The sequence below is a fragment of the Danio rerio genome, chromosome 21, assembly GCF_052040795.2.
Source record: "Danio rerio strain M-AB ecotype USA chromosome 21, GRCz13ab, whole genome shotgun sequence".
NCBI lineage: Eukaryota > Metazoa > Chordata > Actinopteri > Cypriniformes > Danionidae > Danio > Danio rerio.
In genome coordinates, this window is record NC_141041.1 from 30,328,602 (window position 1) to 30,350,805 (window position 22,204).

At 33.9% G+C, this 22,204-nt stretch overlaps 3 protein-coding genes, 1 long non-coding RNA gene and 1 other non-coding gene across 9 annotated transcripts in view; 2 read left to right on the top strand and 3 right to left on the bottom strand.

Moving 5' to 3' along the window:
* The window catches only part of LOC147838848 (uncharacterized), a 161,620-nt gene extending 154,912 nt beyond the window's left edge, over window positions 1-6,708 (bottom strand). The window contains exons 1-2 of the long non-coding RNA XR_015520464.1: window positions 6,352-6,708; window positions 3,087-3,212 (exon numbers count right to left, since the gene is read on the bottom strand). This is a non-coding gene — a long non-coding RNA (uncharacterized LOC147838848). The remainder of the gene's footprint in view (window positions 1-3,086; window positions 3,213-6,351) is intronic.
* Window positions 737-3,382, top strand: tmsb (thymosin, beta). Its single transcript, NM_205581.1, is given in 3 exon segments — window positions 737-791; window positions 1,845-1,955; window positions 3,168-3,382. Coding segments are annotated over 2 exon segments (138 nt in total). The 5' UTR covers window positions 737-791; window positions 1,845-1,855; the 3' UTR covers window positions 3,206-3,382.
* trnas-gcu (transfer RNA serine (anticodon GCU)) lies at window positions 5,952-6,033 on the top strand. Its single transcript has one exon. It is a non-coding gene; the product is annotated as a tRNA-Ser (tRNA).
* A 5,991-nt stretch (window positions 6,709-12,699) lies between the features above and the next one.
* eif4ebp3 (eukaryotic translation initiation factor 4E binding protein 3) lies at window positions 12,700-17,602 on the bottom strand. The gene is given in 3 exon segments (NM_001007354.2): window positions 12,700-13,224; window positions 16,204-16,356; window positions 17,412-17,602. Coding segments are annotated over 3 exon segments (315 nt in total). The 5' UTR covers window positions 17,542-17,602; the 3' UTR covers window positions 12,700-13,192.
* A 1,771-nt stretch (window positions 17,603-19,373) lies between these two features.
* The window catches only part of ankhd1 (ankyrin repeat and KH domain containing 1), a 74,491-nt gene continuing 71,660 nt past the window's right edge, over window positions 19,374-22,204 (bottom strand). For all 5 annotated transcript variants that reach the window (NM_001199768.2, XM_087300083.1, XM_087300082.1 and 2 more), the window contains 3 exon segments: window positions 19,374-19,960; window positions 20,045-20,209; window positions 21,582-21,760. In NM_001199768.2, coding sequence (NP_001186697.2) covers window positions 19,901-19,960; window positions 20,045-20,209; window positions 21,582-21,760 — 404 coding nt within the window. In that variant the 3' untranslated portion in view covers window positions 19,374-19,900.

Sequence of the window (22,204 nt, forward strand, 5' to 3'; positions counted from 1 at the left end):
TGAGTGAACCCCATTTTGAAAATGAATATTTTTATCCATTTCTCAGTAGATATAGGTCATATATTTTGGTGTATTTGAACAAAATAAATTGATTAAATATTTATTTATTTATTTAAAATATTTATTAAAATAATATCTTAGCCACCAAACATCTTTAGAACTAGAAAGATTATAGCCTACATTTAAGTTCATGCGTAATATTGGAAAACAAAAACCAACTACAAAATTTCAGCAAAATTTTATAAATGTTTTGTTTCTTTTGATTTCTGCTCTTTTAAATTTTTGTATTTAATATTTTTCCCTAACATAAATTTGGGTGAACTAATTTTGGATCGTTATCTTAACTTATTTTGTTAGATTACCTCCAGATTTGGCTTTAGTACTGACTAATCTATTGCATATGTTTGCATATAATATTGTAAAGCTTCCCATAGAAAATATTCATTTAAACTGAAGATTTGTGAGGGATGTACTTATATATGTTGAGCACATTATGTTGAGTATATAGAATTATAAATATGCTGAGTGTATATAATTAGTTACAATACCCTCAAGTCTAGTATACTCTGCCATAAAAGATCAGCCCCTCAGTTCCAAGTCCATGAATATTTCATGTTATTTGAGTGTAGAAGAAAGACAAAGAAGGGAGTGGCCAATCTGAAAGCCCTTGGGAAAGGCGGTGTTTCCCCCTCCTCATCATTCACACGCGGCCAGAACCTGCTGCTCCATCCACACAAGCACACAGCCTGACACTTTCTCTTTCAGCACTTCAGCCCATTCACTGCTTTACGGTAAGACTTTCTACAATCCAATCTTCTGGATATGCTTTAGAGGCAGCTTTGTGTTCTTTCTGCTGTTTTCAGAGAGATAGAGTCGGAAATGTCTAGAGATTTGAAGCGGGAACGAGTGAAATGACTCTGAGAAGCAGGTCACAGAACAAAGACAGAGGCGAGGCATTGCCAGGAAGAAAAGATGGCCAACAGGCATCTGCTTTGACACACTGGCAGAGATTAATAGGAATATATTCATGAGTATTAACAGCAGCTGTAGGACAATTTTGTCTATAACTAAAATAAATTATAGTTTTTCTAATTATTTTTTTATGCACCTCTCAATTCTTTTCAGCTATTCATACAATATTGTTTCAGCCTGATGGAAAGAAAACATCCTAAATACATTTTAAGTGTTTTTTAAAAACACTTTATAAATTTGTGTTAAATTTTCTCAAAAAATCAGCAGAACTTACACCAGACTTTTTGACAGTTTATTCGCATCAATGGTCTGAATATTTTTACAGATGGACATGTTCATATGTAATTTGCCTGATTATATGCAACATTTTAATCTACAAAAATAAATATGTGCAATAATTTTGGCTGTTCAGCATTATTTTCTGAACTTGATGATTAATGGAGTTACACCCAAAATCCCTTGTGTAAATAACACAGATTTTATTGTTCCAAAAAATAAGACAAGAACCTGATTTCAACCAAAGTTCAAAGATTTTTTGAGCTAGAATTATTTGCAAAGTAGTGTATATTTAATAAATGATGTATCATTTGCATATTTAAACAACATTTGTAAAATACTAAATAAAAAAATGTTTGTCATTTTTCATGTCATTGATCAACTGGGCAAGTATGGTAATACATTTTCATTTTTTTACCCAGTTTACTTGCAATGTCTTGCTTTAAATGAAAACAAGTGGAGAGAAAATTGGTAAAATGATGACCTCAGTAAACTCCACTGAACACTTTACTTGTTGAATTAAGATGAATTTATTTGTGTAAGGAACATTGTATTATATAAACATAATAAACTTGAATTTGCTTTTTCATCTGCAGCTCAAAAAAACATGGCCGACAAACCCAACATGACTGAAATTACATCCTTTGATAAAACTAAACTCAGAAAGACAGAAACCCAGGAAAAGAACCCTTTGCCAACCAAAGAAAGTGAGTATCTGATCACGAAACAATGGCCATAGATATGATGTTCATCAAATAAAATCAACAAAACTGATTTTATATACAGTTGAGGTCAGAATTATTTACTGCCCTTATTTTTTTTTTCTTTTTTAAATATTTCCCAAATGATGTTTAACAAGGCAAGGGAATTTTCAAAGTATGTCTGATAATATTTTTTCTTATTTGTTTTATTTTGGCGCGTATAAAAGCAGTTTTTATTTAAAAAAAAAAAAAAAACACATTTTTAAGGTCAAAATTATTAGCCCCTTTAAGCTATGTATTTTTCTATGTTTTTTTTAAGCTATGTATTTTTTTCGATCTACAGAACAAACCATCATTATACAATAACTTGCCTAATTACCCTAACCTGCCAAGTTAATCTAATTAACCTAATTAGCTTTTAAATGTCACTTTAAGCTGTATAGAAGTGTCTTGAAAAATATCTAGTTAAATATTATTTCCTATCATCATGGCAAAGATCAAATAAATCAGTTATTATAAATGAGTTATTAAAACTATTTTGTTTAGAAATGTGTTGGGAAAAAAAGCTTTTTTCAGTTAAATAGAAACTGGGCAAACAAAATAAACGGGGGGGATAATAGTTCTGACTACAACTTTATATGGAATGTTAAATGCTACATCAATCTAACATCAGTCTAAAATGGGTGCTAAGCCAAACAACAATTATGCTTTGTAATAGCCTTTTCAGGGTAATACATTCATATTTTTTAAGCTTTGGTTTTGCTGCCTTTATATTTTAATAATTAAAAACAACAAATGGGTAAAACCATAGTTTGAATGAAAATGGCAAATATTAAGATTAAAAATGATAATGGATTTGGGGATGGACTGTAATCTTTAAATAAACCCAATTTTGCATCAATGTGATTTTTTTCTTAAATAAACCGAAGACATTTTAATGTATGGGGACAATATAAAAATAATGATGTTTGATTAAAAAATGGTGATGTTTGATTATTCATTCCTTTTACATAATTTGATGCTGAAATTAATTTCTAAAATCGGTGATTGTTTCTCTTAACACTCATGGAATTTATAAAGTTGTCCTTGTACTATTGCTCTGTTTTTCAATCATAATAATCAAGTCGTTCCACCTACTTTTCTCTTGTGCTGGAGAATAAAGCCATTCTGATCTCTGTTCACATCAAGCACATCTCAAGGTCTGTCTTTTTTCTGCAGCTATTGAACAGGAGAGACAAGGAGAGTCCACACCGTGAATGACGTCTGTAACACAGCAGAAAGTGAAGACCAGAGACTTCAGACGAACTCAAGCACTCACTAATGTGTCTTTTTTTATAACTTAGATTGTCCGTATAAGAACTAAATCAAATGTGAGAATGTATTTCACCCTGTGAGTTCAGAAAACCAAATAAAATGCACCTCATTTTTGACACAATAATAAGTTCTTTTTCTGTATTTTCTCCTGATTTGTTTGGATGCATTTAGTCTCTTGAAAAAATGCAGTAAACTACTTTTTGGTGCTACACACCAGCAAACTTATGATTTTAGTAATGTGATTACAATATTATAATGATATATAATTTAATGTTTCATGTAAATAAAGTAGGAGTTTCTATTAACACACTACTAGTTCTTATTCTTAATAATAAGATATAACTATACTTTTCCTTTAGGTCTAGTACATATTAGCTACTAGTGCTTTTTCTTTATGTATTATTAGATTATTGATTATTGAATATTTGAACCTTTTAAAGGACATACTTGCATTTATTTATTTGATTAAATATAAACTAAATTTTATTTATCACATACAGTGTTGGGGTAAGTTACTCTTGAAACTAACGCATTACAATATTAAATTACTCCCCAACGTTACTTAGTTACTTTTTATGGTATAAGTAATGTCTTACGTTACTTGTGTTACTTTTATTACATGGCTGCGACTTACTCTCTTTCAGAACTTGTTTTTATAGAAGAGTTTTGTAATTATCAACACACTGTATAACCCACACCTTTATTCATCTTAAATGAACCCCACATCTTTACACATATTTTAGGATAATGTTATCTAAAAACTTCCTGACCCCAGAGCTCTACATGCCATATATACAGATTACTGAAAGTTTAAAGCAATGTGTTTGCTATGTTTGTACTATTTGTCTCAAGTAAAATCACTGTCCATTAAGACAATCCCCTTTTCCTTTTCGTCGATGCTTTCAATATTATGAACACATTCTCTCATTGACTGCGTGATTCATCGTGACTACTTTAATTTTAATTCAGCTAATTAATTAAACTAAGAAGTAACTCACATTACATTTTAAAAAAGTAACTCAAATAATATTACTTAATTTTTAAAAGTAATGCCTTACTTTACTCGTTACTTAGAAAAGTAAATTATTCTGTAAATATTTATTGGTAACTAGTTGTAATTCACTAGACATTACAATATTGATACATTTGTACCTATTAAACTGATACATGTATTCATTGATTGGCACCTTTAGACATTCATTAATTCCTTTACTTAAATACTTATTTGATTATTCATTTATTAGATGCTATAGTATCTTTTTGAATTAGTTCTATTTGCACTATACTAGTAAAGACACTATTAGCATTTATTAGTTACCACTTATTTATTAGACACTAAAATGCATATACAACATATTTGAATTTGAATATTTTACAATTAGATCTTTATTAAACTATCCCGCGACCATCCTGAGTAATCGTAATATATTGATGAGTAATAAGCATGCTGTGAATATATCGTCACCCTAGAATTATAAGGTTCTATCTGACATTTTTGTCAAAATTGAGTTATTGACATATTCTTAATAAATGATAAATAATTTACATTATGGGATGCTTTTTTTATATGTTGTTTACATTAAGACTTTTTATTTAAAAAACAAATGTTACACACATACTGTCTGCATTCAGAAGACAAATAGAACCTTATACATCCAAATGACGATATGGTAGCCTACTATAGAACTGGTAATAATTACAAAAAGTCGCTAAAATCTAATAGGCTACCTTAAAAATAATTACTAGCATTAATTAATACCAAAATCAACTGAATAACCACAATCTATTTAATAGTTATTATAATGATCTGCTATTGATATTTCAAAGTAAGATCTCCACGGAATTCAACAGCAAAAATACATTTGTTTCAACAAATGAACAGCTAGCATCTAGTAGCTCATCATGAAGTACTAGTATACTTTTACAAGTTCCAATCAAATTTAGTAGTTTCTGCAAAAGTATCTTACTAGTTTTAATGTAGGCCTTTATTAAATAGGCACTATAGCATCTAATAAATTAATTAACTTTGTATGTCATAAACAGATAAGTCTATTTTAAAAGGGTTCCTGTGGGCAACCTAAAGAAAAAGCACTTGTGATTACTAGTACTTACAGTCTCCCAAAAATAAGTAGGCCTACTAACTGAATACATATAGTGCAGAGGTGCCCAAAGTAGGACCAGCGTGCCAAAGTTGGCCCATGGTCAACTTTGGATTGGCCCGCCATCCTATCTGAAATGAGAGGGGGAATGATAGGGAGTTGAATGGGGCAAATGGCTTTGACAGAGATCGTCATTGTGTATTTAATGTAAGCTTTTCTTTGTTTAATTGAAGACCTACAAAAAAAGCCAACTTAAATAAATCTTGTAAACGTTTTAAAATTTAACTAATGCTGCCCCTTGGCAGATCACTTGACAAGACATAAGCAAGCAAATCAAGACAAAGGTAGGAGCTCGACTAGCCTATTCAGCATTGATCTGTTTTATAAATGGGATTGTTTATGTTTTTACGATAATAATTTCATTATAAAATGTTTAAAAAATTACACTGCATCCTTTAATTAATATGTTTAAAGTAACATTTTCTAGCGATTTTTAGATATTAATAAATTACACATGGCAAATATAATGTAATATGGTTTGGTAGTTGTAAACCAACCGGAAGTGTTGCACAAATATAATCATGTTCGCGACGAGGTGGCCGAGTGGTTAAGGCGATGGACTGCTAATCCATTGTGCTCTGCACGCGTGGGTTCGAATCCCATCCTCGTCGGAAATCAATGTTATGCTAAACATTTACCCGAGAAACTTTCAAACCACGAGAAGCTTTAAAATCACGTGTAAAAGGAATTCGTTGGTCATTTCTACTAGTGCTTATTCCCGAAGTAGGTATCGTTCTGTCTTTGCATCTAGTGTTCACGTCTATCATAATAGAAGCTGTATTTACTTTTTATTTTTTTTATTTCGTTATAAAGCGTCTACAAAACATGAATGCAAGTATTTAGTTTATTTTATTTGAGTAAGACAGTTCATGAGTACTCTTGCATTGTTTTACCACTAGATGTCACTATTGAACAGGATTAACACTCACTGCCACACATGCTGTGAAGCTGTTGCTGATTATGTCCAAGTGTGCCCCACACGTGCTGAAAACGAGAAGCCAAAATATTTCACTCCCAGTGGACGTCTGCAGTTTGAGTATGTTTAGTCATAATCCGCGTCACACAGCGTTTTTCCCAAATGTGGTTTCTGTCCTTTTGGTTAGCTATTTCGTTATATCAGACTGAGGTTTAGCCTACTCAAATTGTATTTTTCTTTTTAGAAAAGTAGTTTGTTTTTTAGCTTGTGACTTAATGCGAGATGTGTCACTGCAGGAATTTTAACCACGTGCGCCCCAGTTCGTGCTAAATTAACTACTGCGCAGACTCGTGCTCCAGATGACGTCATTGGCACAGAATGGCCACACCTGGACGTTTATGGCTTCAACTTTCTAAAAAGTATAAGAAAGTGGAGATTTTTCGTCCAGTTCTTATTTTGACACTTTATGATTGTAGACAGAGTTTGGGCAAACAAACATTGATATGTATTTTTTAAATAAAATACCAAATACATAAAATTTAAGTGTCTCAAAATAAACTACAGCAGTCATAAATGTATCAAAATATATATGTAATGTATAAACATATTTTTAAAACACTACAAAATACTATTAAAATGGAGCATGAAATGTCTTTGCAAACCTTCCATCAAAAGAGGAGGGGAAGTTGTGGCCTAATGAGTTGGACTTGTAATGGCAACTTGTGTCTCTTTACAAATACAAATCACAATACATCCATTATTTGTACTTTATAATCCCAAGCTTCTTTTAGTTCTTCTTTATCTGGAAGATTATTGGTTTACCAGTACACCATATTTAGGAGGTTAAGTTGCCCTGCATTTCCAGCTGCAGTACCGAGACTGATGCTGTTCTGAAGGCTCCTTATTTTGTTCTTCAGCACAGAGATTTTATTACATCTAATTTCTTAAACAAAGATGCTGAATTGTACACTATACAGCCATTATATATTTATGGTCTTAGCATATTGCTCAGTAGCTATTTTCAATGGTTGTTTACTTGCTCCTGAATATACCCTCACCATTTGTCTGTTACTTTCAGCATAATTTCCATCCATACACCAATCCTTGAGCAACATCTTTTCTGCTCTGATCTTAAGCTTAGGCAAATAACTGAGAAAGCACCAATCAGAGGCCTCATATTTTAATTAAGTTATCATATACAGTAGACTTGCAAAGAATTTTATAGTATTTTAAAAATACAAAGTAATTAGATAATTTGGTTAACCCTGTCAAATACTTATTTGTATTTAAAATATTTATTTTAAATACATGTATCACTAATACTGCCCAAGTGCCCATCCCTGCTGGTAGGCATAATTATACAAATATTAGTGTCCTGCTGCATACCATTAACATCAAGCTACTATTCTGATATGTTGTAAAGTTTTGTTCAGATTTTCAGCTTAAAGGGTTAGTTTATCCAAAAATGAAAGTCTGTTATTAAATTTTCATCCTTATGTCTATCCAATCCCCTGAGATCTTCAGATTTTTAGAATACAAATAAATCAGCAGACATGGGACATTTTTTTTATTTTTATATATTTTTTTATTTTGGGGGTAGGGGGTCCTTATGATTACAGTTGAACCACAGAAGTAACAATGCTTTGACAGTGTTTTTTGTTTCCTTTTCTTGACTTTGAACATCTCATGACTATTGCTGTCTGTGATAGACAAGGGAGCACTCAGATTTCATCTAAAATATATTTATTTTATAACAGTTTATTTATTTTATAATTACATTTTTAACAGAAATGAAAGGCTTAGGCTATTGGAATGACACAAGTATGAGTAATGGATGGATGAGTAATTAAAAACAGCATTTTCTTTTTTTTATTGAATGTACTAAAGCCTTTAAGTCTGTTGCATATTGTGACAGTATCTATCATCCTATCATTTGTAGGGTTGCATATGTTATATTTATACAAAATAAATATTTAAATGTTATACTGAATCTTAGAACGTGCATAGACATTCTATGTATGCTCAGTGGGGTATATGCACAGCCAGCCGGCCTTAGCGTTTCCGGTGAACTGCCTTTTCATTATAAACTTGCCTTATTTGAGGTCTGATTTCTTTAAAAGTCAATGATTGTCGCTGCCTGATAGATATATGATATAAAGTGGGTCTCAGACCATAAAAGAAGCCATGCCATGTCTTTAAAATATGACAGTTTATTTGACCCTAGTATTTTCAATGGAGTTTCTGCATTTGACTGCTGATCTTGATGGTGCTATGGTCTTTCATCTAGTTTTATACTTGAACAACTAAATGAATGCCTAACTGAACATATTTTAATTACATTACAATGTTTCCCAGAGATAGGTTGCGGCTGGAAGGGCATCCGCTGCGTAAAAATGTGCTGGATAAGTTGGCGGTTCATTCTGCTGTGGTGACCCCGGATTAATAAAGGGACTAAGCGGAAAAGAAAATGAATGAACGAACAACATCAATGCTGTAAAATAAACTATATGCAATTGAAAATAGTCATATTAGGCTTTCACCAGTGGTTTATCATTGGCTGAAAAGATCTAGCTGTGCATAAACCCCATTGGGAGTGTTAAGTGAAAGGCATTAAAGTTGTTCTAACATTCAACACTGACATAGAATAATGAAGAATTTGAACAAAGTCACACCAGGGCATTCAAGCATTCAGGGCCATGACATGATATAACTCTTAATTGGCAGTCAAACTCAGTATTGCCAGTCAATTACTGTTTAAATAAGTTGATGAGAGAAAATGAAGCTGCCAGCAGCTGCTGTAAACATTACGTGATGCCGGTTAGACGGAGTCACGAAGAACTTACAGGGTTGGGTTTCAAGGCTGAGTACGAGAGGAATGATAAGGAGGAGAGTGTTAAACAAAACAACAGCTGCTTTTGTGTACCATTGACACTATCAGTATTAGTAAGATCACATCACTCCATACTGACACTGAATATTGGCAGCTTTCAAAATCAAGCTATAATCATATTAGTGTACACTAATCAGGTTGTACTAAAAATAGATTTTACAAACAGCATTTTTAGAATCAATAAATGTATACAGTCTGCAGCATAAATTAGTACAACCACTTTGAAAATTAATATCTGTATCAATTTCTAGGTGAATATGTACAATATGCTGTATGTTGATGCATTTAAACATCTGTTTTATTTAACAGTTTAAAATTAGAGTGTGGTCCCCTAACATCTTTAAGAATACAAAGATTGCTAAAACATTTAAATTCAAATAAAGTACATACATTCATTTTCTTTTAGGCTTAGTCCTTTTATTAATCAGGGGTCACCACAGCGGAATGAACCGCCAACTTATCCAGCATGTGTTTTACACAACAAATGCCTATTCAGCTGCAACCCAACACTGGGAAAAAATTACAAACTACTTTATTTCAACTAAATGTAAAATTGTTACGGTTCTCTTGAGTTTTCCTCTTTGTCAAAATTTTGTTTATTACTTCCCCTTAACATACTCATTGGGGGGTACACATTTTTGCACGATGATTTTCAGGTACTTTATTAGTTTCAGTTTTGACTTTGGTACTGACTAATTTAATGTATTTACACAAATTTCTTATTTTATAGCGTCCAATATAAGGTATTAATTTAAATGGATATCTGTAAAGTGTGTTCTTGTTTATGCTAGTCACTGTTTTTTAATTGAAAACTGTATAAAAATGTTACAAATCAAATGGAACAGACGTATATTCAATCCTAGCTTTGAAACTTGAAATCATGAACTCACATTTCTTACTGATTTCAGAGGGAAAAAACAAACATCGAAGAATCAACACGTTTAGAACACTAGAAATAAACTGCTATCAGATCAACCGGTCAGTACTGATCATGGTTCAGGGCTAGAATGGATGTTCAATGTGCACTTTATTGCTTCTCAGTATAGACAGAGTGACATTCTAGGAACGAGCCAAATTCTCACATGCTTAGGACAAAGTGCACACCATAAGTTTTTTTATAGTTTGGGTGAAAAGACTGAAAGGACATTACTGTTGACTTCATCAGGAAAAAAAACACACACAAATATTGGTAATGTTTGTAAAAGTTAAAAATATTTCTTAGGCTATTTATATGCCCTTATAGAGACTTTCTTTCTTTGTACAACTATCTATCATATGTACACGCATTTTGTTACTAAAAAATGTTTATTTAAAAATAAATAATGTTATTGCTTACAAAAGGGAAAATGACATTTAAAGGATAGGATAGTTCACCCTAAAACTGGTATATGCTCACTATTTGAGGACTAAATGCTTCCAAATCTTTATCAAATCTTTAATAAAGTTTCTTTATTCTGTTGAACACAAAAGAAGATATTTTGAAGAAAGCTGAAAACCAGTAACCATTCACTTCCAAAGTAGGAAAAAAGTCAATAGTCTTTAAAATATCTTGACAGAAGAGTGAAAGGGAAACATGTTTGATACAAGTAAAGGGTGTGTAAATGATGACACAACATGCAGTTTTGGGCAAACTATCCCTTTAATAGGTGATTAAAAGAGTTTTGCACAACATAGCTTCACTTCAAACCATAGTATAGATTCAATGTAATGTTTTTGGAACACCTTCCTACTACAAAGTGATGTGTCGTTCTGCAGAAATAGATTGAGTAGCATACTGTGATAAAACCCATGTTCTTTAGCATCACGTTAAACATTCACATTACACATGTGAATATACCTGAAGAATATTTTAATCATGCATTGATCCTCTTCAAAATTCACTGATGGCTTTGCTTGCATTGAGAACAAAGTTTTTATTTCTGCTTGTACAGTACGTCTTGCTTGTGGACATTTTAGGAGAGTTTAGCACTCCATATCAGCACTAGAGATTGATAATAACTTAATTTTACATACAAAATAAAATTCCATTGTAGAAACCATTTTTTATGGGGGGTGGATTGCTTGCCGTTTTATGTAGCATTTCAATTCAATTAGCAGTCTTACTACAAATAAAATGGTTAAACCTCTTGGTGTGGCAAGATGGTAACCATGTGGCTACCATGGTTTAAGTGTAACATTCTGGTTTTATTTGTGGTAAACCTTGGTAAATCATCAAAAGGGAATTTCATTCTTCACATCATGGTTATTGCCAAAGCTGCAAGAAGTTAAATGCAAAATTGGCACCTTAAACAGAAATAAAACCACTCCTGATGATACAACTGACCTGACAACATATCAGTGACATGAAGTGTCTAATTTACGGATCATGTTCAAGTGCATTTTAATTAAAGTAATTTCACATTTGACAAAAGTGGCTTCTCATTTCTGCTTTCATATCACATAGAAACTGGCTCTATTCTTGATCATCATACCCTAGATTTCTGCCTTTTTTTCTACAGAATTGTGATGCATGCAGTGAACTCATTGTCATGTTCAAGAAATCAGTCTGAGATTAATTGTGCTTTATGACATGGCGTGTTATTCTGCAGGAAGTAGCCATCAGAGGATTGTTACACTGTGGTCATAAAGGAATGGACATGGTCAGCACCAATACTCAGGTAGACTGTGGTGTTGACATGATGCTCAATTGGTACCAATGGGCCCAAAGCGTACCAAAAAATATCCATTACCATTACACCACCACCAGCAGCCTGAGCTGTTGATACAAAGCAGAATGGAAGCATGCTTTCATGGTGTTGATGCCAAATTCTCACCATACTATCCGAATGTTGCAGCAGAAATTGAGACTCATCAAACCAGATAAAGGTTTTCCAATCTTCTACTGTCCAATTTTGGTGAGCCTGTGCAAATTGTAGCCTCGGTTTAATGTTCTTCGCTGATAGGAAGTGGCACCTGGTGTGGTCTTCTGCTGCTGTAGTCCATCTACCTTAAGGTAGAGACGTGTTGTGCATTCAGAGATGCTCTTCTGCATTACTCGGTTGTAACAAGTGCTAATTTAAGTTACTGTTGACTTCATCTCAGCTAAAACCAGTCTGGCCATTCTCCTCTGACATCAACAAGGCATTTGCACCCACAGAACTGCCACTCACTGGATATTTTCTCTTTTCTCTGTAAACCCTAAATGCTTTGAGTTGCTGCCATGTAATTGGCTGATTAGAAATTTGTGTTAACAAGCAGTTGGACAGGTGTAGCCAATTACATTTTTTTACTCTCATTAGGTGTTGATCTTAGTTCACTTGCATTTTATGAATCATTAAGGATTTTCAGCTAAAAACTTAAATGTTTTGCTAAAAAAAATATATATTAAAAAAATTACCAACAAAAGTAAAACAGCAAATGTAAATTTTTTGTTGAACTATCCCTTTAAAGTGAATACATATATTAAATAAGACACAAGTCAAGAGATTCACATGGTGTTTTCTATTAGTTTTATTGCAAAATGTCATATTATATCCAGAAAATGAACAGTGCACAATACAACAATTGTCAGCCAACTGCTGATTTCTGGCATATGACTTAAACAGCCCTCATAGGGTCGTAAATCCATTACAAAAATGAAGTTGTTGCATTTGAACTATCCTAAGATAGTAAAAGTATAAATTGCATACGGTCACCTTCAGAATGTTTGTAAATAAAGAGAAAAGAAGGCACTAAATCGCAGCTGCTGCATTAAAACAACAAAAAAAGCCGCATTTTCACCATAATATCCACCAAACTCAAGAAAAAAAAACTCCTCCCCATAACAGAGACTCTCGCTCTAAGTATTGCATGAATTACAAAAAAAGTCAAAAAAGTATGGAGGCAATAATGAAGGAACGGCCTGCTGGTGTGATCCTCCTTCAGATAGAGCACTGGTGGAACAGGCTGAGACAGTCAGTTTATATCCAGAAGAGCTGCAGACACTTCATATGTCAATCACAAACTGGCTGTCATCAACTGAGGAGAGAAACGAGAGAAAGAGAGAGCGGTTAGAGGGTTCAAAGAGTTGCGTCACCCTGTGGATGGTCTCCTGATATGGAAATCAGACGCACCGACTAGGAGCAGGTCAGATGCAGTTTCATTTGTTTTTCTCATGAAGTCATTTCAGCCATGGTGAAATGTGACTGCGCTTACAATGCAGTAGTAAAAAAATAAAGGAGTGCCCCACATTGCTCTGATTTCACTTCATCTCAGTGATAAACAATGTTTTATTTGCTGAATTTAAATCCACTTACATGGTTCTTACACTTATTCCACAGTCAAATTAAAGCATTTTCCAGGTTAATTTTTACATTCTTCCAGCAAGTTACAAGTGTGGCAAAATTGATATACTTAATTACATTATTCAATTATTTATTTTCCTTCAGCTTAGTCCCTTTATTCATCACCACAGTGGAATGAACCGCCAACTTATCCAGCATTTTTTTTACAGAGCGGATGCCCTTCCAGCTGCAACCTGGCATGGGGAAACAATCATACACTACTGACAACTTTGTTTATTCAATCTACCTATAGCACATGTCTTTGGACTGTGGGGGAAACCAGAGCATCAGGAGGAAACCCACATGAACACAAAGAGAACATGCAAACCTTGCCACTTCATTACATTATATCTGATGGTATTTTTACAGTATTTTATAGTATAGTATTTAAAGGTAAATTAAACAGAATAACTGTTATTTACTGCATGAAATGTCATTCACACAGTTTCTAAATGTCTCATTTTTATCCTAAAAGTATTTTAAATTTAATTTAATGCATTTTTCATTCATTATGTGGTAATCTACTTGTATTTTGTCTTCTCGCACCACTTAATCAAAGTGTATGGTTACAGAAAGACAGCCAGATCACACTACAGGTGCAGACTCCAGATGTTTCTTTTAATACACATGCAAAAAATAATAAATATTTTTATGCAAATACTTAAATATTATTATTTATTTAGTAAAAAATTATTATGAAAGCAAAACAAAAAACAATTACATTATGTAGTTTCAAGGACTTTATCCAAAAATTGCAGCACCCATACAAATTCTATATTGTCAATATTTTTTAAGCCTCATAAAAAAATTGAAATGATCAGATGAATTACTAATTTCAGATCTGTTAAAACAGAACATATAATTGACATATGATTATACATGGATATGACGTATAAAAATAGACATATAATTATGTATACACATCTTGTTCTCGTACTTGTTTACGGTGACGGAGAGTGCTTAACATGCAGCAATTTAAGAAAATATGTGCAATTACAAAAAACACCAGCAATTTAATAACAGATTGGTTTGACGGCAAAAGTGCTGCAAATCCTCACAATGCAACCAAAAAAAAAAAAAACCTGCTGCATTTTACAAACAACGAAAACAAATTAATAAAACGTGCTGCATTCTCACAACACAAAAAGAACGGAACACAGCAGAAAATGTTTCAACTGTGGACCCAAAAATGTGACGGACGCTGACTTGCCGTGATTATTGCTCAGTGAAGTTGTAGGTGACCATGGAAAAGTGAGTTTTTGTTTGTTTATTTTAACATCCTGATTCCCTTTTCTTTCGTATTTCACTAGCCTAAATAACCATAACCTAAATAGCTGGGTCCGTCATGTTATAGGGTCTCCTTGAAATGTTTTCATGTTCTGAGCTTTACTTAAATTGTTTGCGTTCTGAGAAAATGCAGCGCATTTCCAGAAATTGTTTGCGTTATTAGAAAATGCAGTGCGTTACTGTAAATTGCGTTGTGAGAAAAAGTAAAGCGTTTACGTAAATTGTTTGCTTTGTGGAAAAATGCAGCACATTTTTAAAAAATTGTGAGAATTTGCAGCCCCCCACAAATAGTTTTTTTTTTTTGCATTTTGTTTTTTACTTTTTTTTTTGGATAAAATGTGTAGCATATTTCTAGTGCAAGATAAAATATTACACCAAAGATAAAACCAATGATTTATAAGTAAACATTTCTCTGATGTTTACAGCATCCTGCATTCTCTTTCTCATGACCACTTTTTTTGCCATTGTCTCATTTACTGTACATAAATTCCCATGTGGGTCTTGCTCTGTCACATGCAGTGCATACTATACACAACAGTGATGTGACATTCATGTAGTTGATGACTTAAACGAAGTCAATCAGAAACATGATTAAACCTGTTCCACAGGTTTAGCTCAACACTGCAGCTTTGTAAATGAAAAATTATATACATTGCGCTAGGGCTGGGCCGATAAACCATATTATATTGAATTGCGATAAAATTAATGTCAATAACAATGATAAGCTCTGGACCTTTTTTTTACTTCATATTGATCTAAGAGCTTTCCTCCGGGTGCTCTGTTTCCCCCACAAGTCCAAAGTCATGTGGTACATGCGAATTGGGTAAGCAAAATTGTCAGTAGTGTACGAGTATGAATGGGTGTGTATGGATGTTTCCTAGTGATGGGTTGCAGCTGGTAGGGCATCCGCTGTGTAAAACATACTGTATGCTGGATAAGTTGGTAGTTTATTTTGCTGTGGCGACCACAGATTAATAAAGGGACCAAGCCGAAAAGAAAATAACTGAACGAATGATCCAACAGCCAATCACAAAGCAGAAATGTGCAACAATGAGAATCTGGAAGAGTGTTTAATATTAGAGATGCACCAAATTTTTGGCCACTGAAAATTTATCGGCCGAAGATATGTTACGCCAGTTAATGGACTCTAATTTTTGCAGATTCAGTCAATGTTGAGGTACTCTTTTAAATCGGGAAACATTAACAACTGATATCGAATTAAATATAATTATCGTTCAATATGGAAAATAATTATCGAGATTGCATTTTTGCCATATCACCCAGTCCTAAATAAACAACGTGAGAGAATGTTAGATAGGACAGTACAAGACTGAATGTTCTTCTTAGGTGGAAAAAAACAAACTAATGCAAGTGATGCGTCTCTTACTTGACAGATCTTTGCTGTCCTCCTCTTGCTCTATTATTTGCAGTGAGGGTCTGGTGACTCCTGGGATGTCCGGGAGGCAGCAGGGTGGGGTGCGAGCGATTGGAGAGTTTCGACATTCCAGCAGAAACTTTCGATCATAGATAATCCGAGTTCCTGCAGGGAAGATATCAATATTGGTTTAAGGGAAAAGAAAAAAAATGTTGGCACAAGCTGAAAGCATTTTTGCTTCGAGAAACGAGCTTCCTGTTGAGTTCAGCTCCATCTCTAAATACAGAAAAACATGTTGTGTCATCCAAGTAAATGTAAAGTTTGTCTAATGGAAATACATGCAAGCAGTGATTAAAACAAGGCGTCCCTGTTTAGATGTCCTGTAGTAACCCAAGGAGCGAGGAAATTGAGCAACATCGCCCTTTCTGCATAAAGAACCAGTGAAATTGGACTGCCTGAGGGTTGGCTTGATATGAAAAAATCCAAAACATGAACTCAAATCGGAAGGCTTACAAAATGAGTTATAGCAGGGTATCTTTTTAAATCAATATGATCTGCATGATTATGATTGTGCCTGAGATATGGTCACAGCTGACAGGTTTATATGAATAAATTGTGCTGTAACAAACTAAACCAACTTTGCAGTCACATTTCTCCATGTGAGTTTTCCCATGTGATCAGTATTGAATCTGGGTGTTAAGTTATAGTTTATAAATGTGTTTTAAGTTCAAGAAAGTCTATTAACATTCCTTTATTTATATTTTAATTTTTAAACTGTCTCCTGAATTTGCTGTACATATATTTAAACAAAAGGTTAGTGCAATTTAAAAAAGGTGGACAAAAGTTATAGATAACGTTAAGGTCCAGAAAACATTTCTATTTATCAAATTTCGTAAATTATCATAAACAACTATCTATTTTACGACGCAATTGTTCAGTTTTAGACAGTATAGTAAAGAGATAAAATGTGGTTTAAACCTATTGCAAAAGTGCTTTGAAGCACAAGTGCATCGGTGAGAAAAAAATTAATCGATTTGTCACTGCTCACAGGACTGTTTAAGTTGTAAACAGCGCATAGCCTGCGGCATATGATTGCGCAGTCGAGCTCACGTCATACAAAAACAAAGCGTGCACGGGTAACTTACGCAGAGAAACTTGCACAAAACTAAACCACTCGTCTAGTACAATACACTTATGATACACGAGGTCAAATAACTCACCGCCGGGGGTTGTTGAAAACACAGTTCCTCCTGGTGTCTGACTGTAACTGTCCGGAAGCGGAGACCAGCTCTTCTCATGAATGGAGCGGCTTGGGATCGGGCAGGTCGACGAAGCTTCACTGTTTGACATGATTTGTTTAAAGTTAGCGAGTCTTTCACGTACACACAGTAAAGTCTCGGTTCATTTACTAGGAGCGCTGCGTGTTTCTGTCCTCCACATGTTTATTGAGAGGGGGGGCGGAGCTTTGTCACGTGACATATTCGGCCAATCAGAAACAACAATCACACTCCGTACTAACAGCGCTGAGGCCCTCGATAAGGAGCAAGCGCTTAGCCATTTCACGGAATGCAAGCTCCATGAACTGCACGAGTCAGTCGGAGCGAGGACACGGTGAAACAAAACAACGCGTGCAGTGCGAAAAGCCTGACCTACCTGAGGAATAGTCACCTCGACTTGACCCAAGGTTTCACTCCCTGAACTGGCTGCACATCTGGACATTTTCTGCATGAAAGACATGAGCTGTGCTGTATCACGCTTAGATGTGCTGCCTATATTTGTTGGCACCTTAACCATTTTAAAAGCCAGAAATTGAAGAAAAAACACCCTTTACGTGTCCCCATTGAATGCATATAAAGTGAAAAAGGGACATGTGTTTTTGACCTTGTGTTTGTTTGGGCTAAAATTTTTAATTGAGCAAATCTAAATGTTTGCTGGGTATAATGCTTTATAAACACATCAACTATAACACAATAATTATAATTATTCATTTTTTTTCTCTTCACTTTTGTCAATTGGTGAAGCTTGTATTTTGCCAGTGTGGCCACTGGCTTGCTTGGTTTGGGATGTGTGGAGATGCACATTGATGGATTTGCTCTTCAGTATTTGGACATTCAGCAGTGAAATTTAAATTACACTGAACTGAACTTAAACTCCGAAAACTGGACTGACATTGTTTTAATTTACTAGAACTTCTATGTAAAGCTGTTTTGACACAATCTACATTGTAAAAGCCCTATAGAAATAAACATGAATTGAATTGAATCATGAAATAGAATTCATACATTGCATGTAAGATTTCCCCCCTAAGACTAGCACATTATAAATTTAGGAGGATTTAAAAATAAACTATCCAAATGATACTGGCATGCTTCAAACAATTCACACATTTCACAAATTATGGAATGTAGTTAACAAAAAAAATGTGCTTAAATATACTTTATATTTTTTAATCACAAAAGTTACTCCAAACAATGTTTACCAAGCTGTTTTAAACTTGGAAACGTTCACAAAAAAAAAAAACCATTTATTTTAGTATTCTTTACACAGAAATAAAATTCATAATGTACAAAAGCTAATCTTACTACCCCTGAGACCCAGCATTGTAAAACTACAACACTGCCATACGCTCAAAATGTAGTATAATCAAAGCATTCAACACTGCCTTCACATCTGCATCTAGATATTGGACTAATCAAAGAAGTTTCTAGAAACTTGTTACCTAAGTGCTGATTTATCTAGTTTAATGAAACAAAATGATGTTTTAATGCAAGTTCTCAGGTTGTGTGAGTTCATGGCCCATTAACTAAATCATTTATCCAATGATAGAATAAATCTACCATCCCATAGCATTGCAATAGGACTTTTTATTTGTGTAAAACTGGTCTTAGAGAGAAAAAAGGTTTAAAGGGTTTAAATAAGTACAGCTAAAACGGATGTTGTAATATTACAGGTTAAAGTTTAAATTCCTGGTAGGTCATCCTGACATTATGGTCAGACTTTCAGAACACAGAGAAATGTGCAAACATGTCCATTTACATGCCAAAATAATGTCTTATAGAAGTTAGAAATCAAACTAGTCCTAGTACAGTGTGTGCCTTAATGTACCAGCGTGCCTTATTTTAAAAACATAACAGGCAACTAGTATCATAAACTCAACGGACTGAAATAACTTTCACACCAGATACATTTCCAACTTTTTATTGAATATTAAGGTAAATATTTCACATTAATACAAGCTACATAAAGTAGAGCCACTATACGACATGAAATTTACTCTCATTTTTAACCCTTTTTTCAGTATGTAAACAATTATACAGGTATTTACCACTCTAAAAGGTCTGATTTCATTCTTTACGCAATCATCTAGGTCTTGGCCAAGTATAAATAGCGCACTGTCCTATTGAGCCCTGCCGACCAAGAACACTTTTACGTGGGGCTTATATGTCAAAATGGCTATACTACTCAGTATGTATCCTGTTGAACAGGCAATCGATTTGTTCATAGACCGTGGTAAACACGTTAAATCCCACACTGGATTCTTTCTTTTTAGTTAGGCACATCGAGGGTGTCCGTCTCTCAAATTTCTGAACTTGTTTTAACATTTTTGGGGGGACACATCTAGGTTAATACCACGTCTCAGTAATTAGGTAATTATCTTGTTCTTTTTAACGTGTTTCTTGTTACTGCTCCTAGGCCTCTCGATCACAGTTTAGTTGACATGATTCAGATGCACATTTCCCACATGTGGAGCCCAAGTGCCTGGCCATACCTGCAACAACAAGATCGCAAGAGTCAGGACAACAAAAAAGCAGCTTCTAATTTATAAGCTCTTTCAGTCGGGGTTGGCAACTACCTGCTGTGGGTCTGCGTTCTCAGCAGAGTTGGGTACAACCTTTAGGATGGGGTTCCAGGCAGGGTCAGAAGTGTGAAGACCGTTGTAGACAGGGCCTCCAGGACCCTCCGCCATCTGAGGGTGAGGAGGGATCATCGTGCCACCGTACATTGACATTGGCAGCCCCTGAAGAGTTCACAAAACACAAGAGTTGCTGTGGAGGTACAAACTGAAATTGCCCTTTTTGTGCAGAACTAATGGAGGGTTCAGACTGCACTTGAATTGCATTCGGCGACAAATTGCAAAATCAGCCAATGCAAGAGCACTATACAGGGTAGTGGGAGGTTTGGGGAGGAATTATATTATGTATCAGACATACACTGCTTTTAATTTGATGTCAATCCATTTGCCCAAATCCCTTTAAAGGAGTGAGGAATTCGAATAGATAAAGAGAATCTTAAGTATCTGCTGGTTGACACCCACTAAAAAAATGTGGCATGAGGAGAAAAAAATGTACTTTCTACTTGTTTTTTTTTTTAGTTTTTTGGATACTTTATCATGGTCAAACAATGTAAATGGCTTAAAATCCTATAGGTATTTTGTCTACAAAGTATAACGTTCACTTGTAATTATTAAAGTATTCAAGTCTGTCAGTTGAAACAATTTATTTATTTTTTGCTAATCTTAGCCAATTGTAATTGTTTGTTTTGGTTCAATTAGAGATTTCCACAACAAATGTAGAGCCCCAGGAACCAAAAAGAGGCTGAGTTGGCATTTAATCTTTTATAATGAGTTTTACTAGATGTTGGGAGGGCAGAAATTAGCTTTTTTTCCTAAATCTTTTCCCTCAAAATGATTGTATTTTTAATCATTAATTACACCTGGCATAATGTTCTGTCTTTTTGCACACTGTTCATGTACCAGTTGTAATGTTCTATGTGAAGTTATGCATGTTGATATATGATGGGTGGGTGGGCGTAGAGAAAGACACCAAACTTCCCTGCACAATGAAGTATGGGGCTCTACAGTATCCAACAGTTGTACCTCTCAAAATCATTTATTCTGTTTGGAACGACATTTCAATTTGGAGGCCATGATTGTTTTGATTGTCATGAAGTGCCCTTCTGAGGGTTATATATATACCATTCGAAACACACAGAGAGAGTTGTTGGCAGACCCCCTAGTTTTTCACAATTTCTTGTGTGATTTTTTTGCGATAAAAATTATAAATAATTTGTGGTAGTAATTCCCAGAAATTTGCAGACAATTTTGTAATTAAAACATATTTAAATATTAAAAACATTTATAATATAAAAATGTGTATATATACAGTATATATATATATATATATATATATATATATATTTATATATATATATATATATATATATATATATATATATATATATATATATATATATAAATAATATTTAGCATATTAGGTAGCCTACATTGTTGTTAGGTGTGCAATTTGATACAATGGCAATGACACAATGCATAAAATTAAAGCTTTTTATTTTGGACTGTTTTGTTTTGGACATCATTGTTCTGTGTGTACCTTTGGAAAATCCATGAAGTTGGTGGGCAAAGGTTGATGGAAAGTATTAGATGGAGCCACAATCCCAGTGTCATCTCGTTCCATAGCCTGGTGTTGAGAGAAGGCTGAAGGCTCCTGCATCTGCTGGTGCATCACTGGCCCTCCTCCCATCAGGGGTTGTGACCAGCCGGACATCGTCTCTGCAAAGAACAAAAACAGACATATTAAAGTTTAAGTTAGTTTATTTATTGCCACATCAGCAACTTATGGCTATTTTATGCTAAGATCAACATCTAGATAAAACATTTTACATAACTTCAGATTTCAATAAGACATGACACAACATAAATAAATACATATAAATAAATAGAAATAACAAACACATTTAAAACATTAGATATGATTTTTTAACTTCAATCAATGTTTGATAAATAACTCTTTAGGGCATACATTTTAAAAACATCCAAAGCATTGAGTACAAAAATCTTGTCTAGAAGTCTTTAAAACTTCACATTCTAAGAAAATGTTTTATGGTGAGAGAGAGGCTTAACTGTGATTTTACACTGATGGTATGTCAAAAATTAAATGTAAAAATTGTATCAGATATATGCTTGGGTTGATCTCTTGCAATTTATTATCCGATT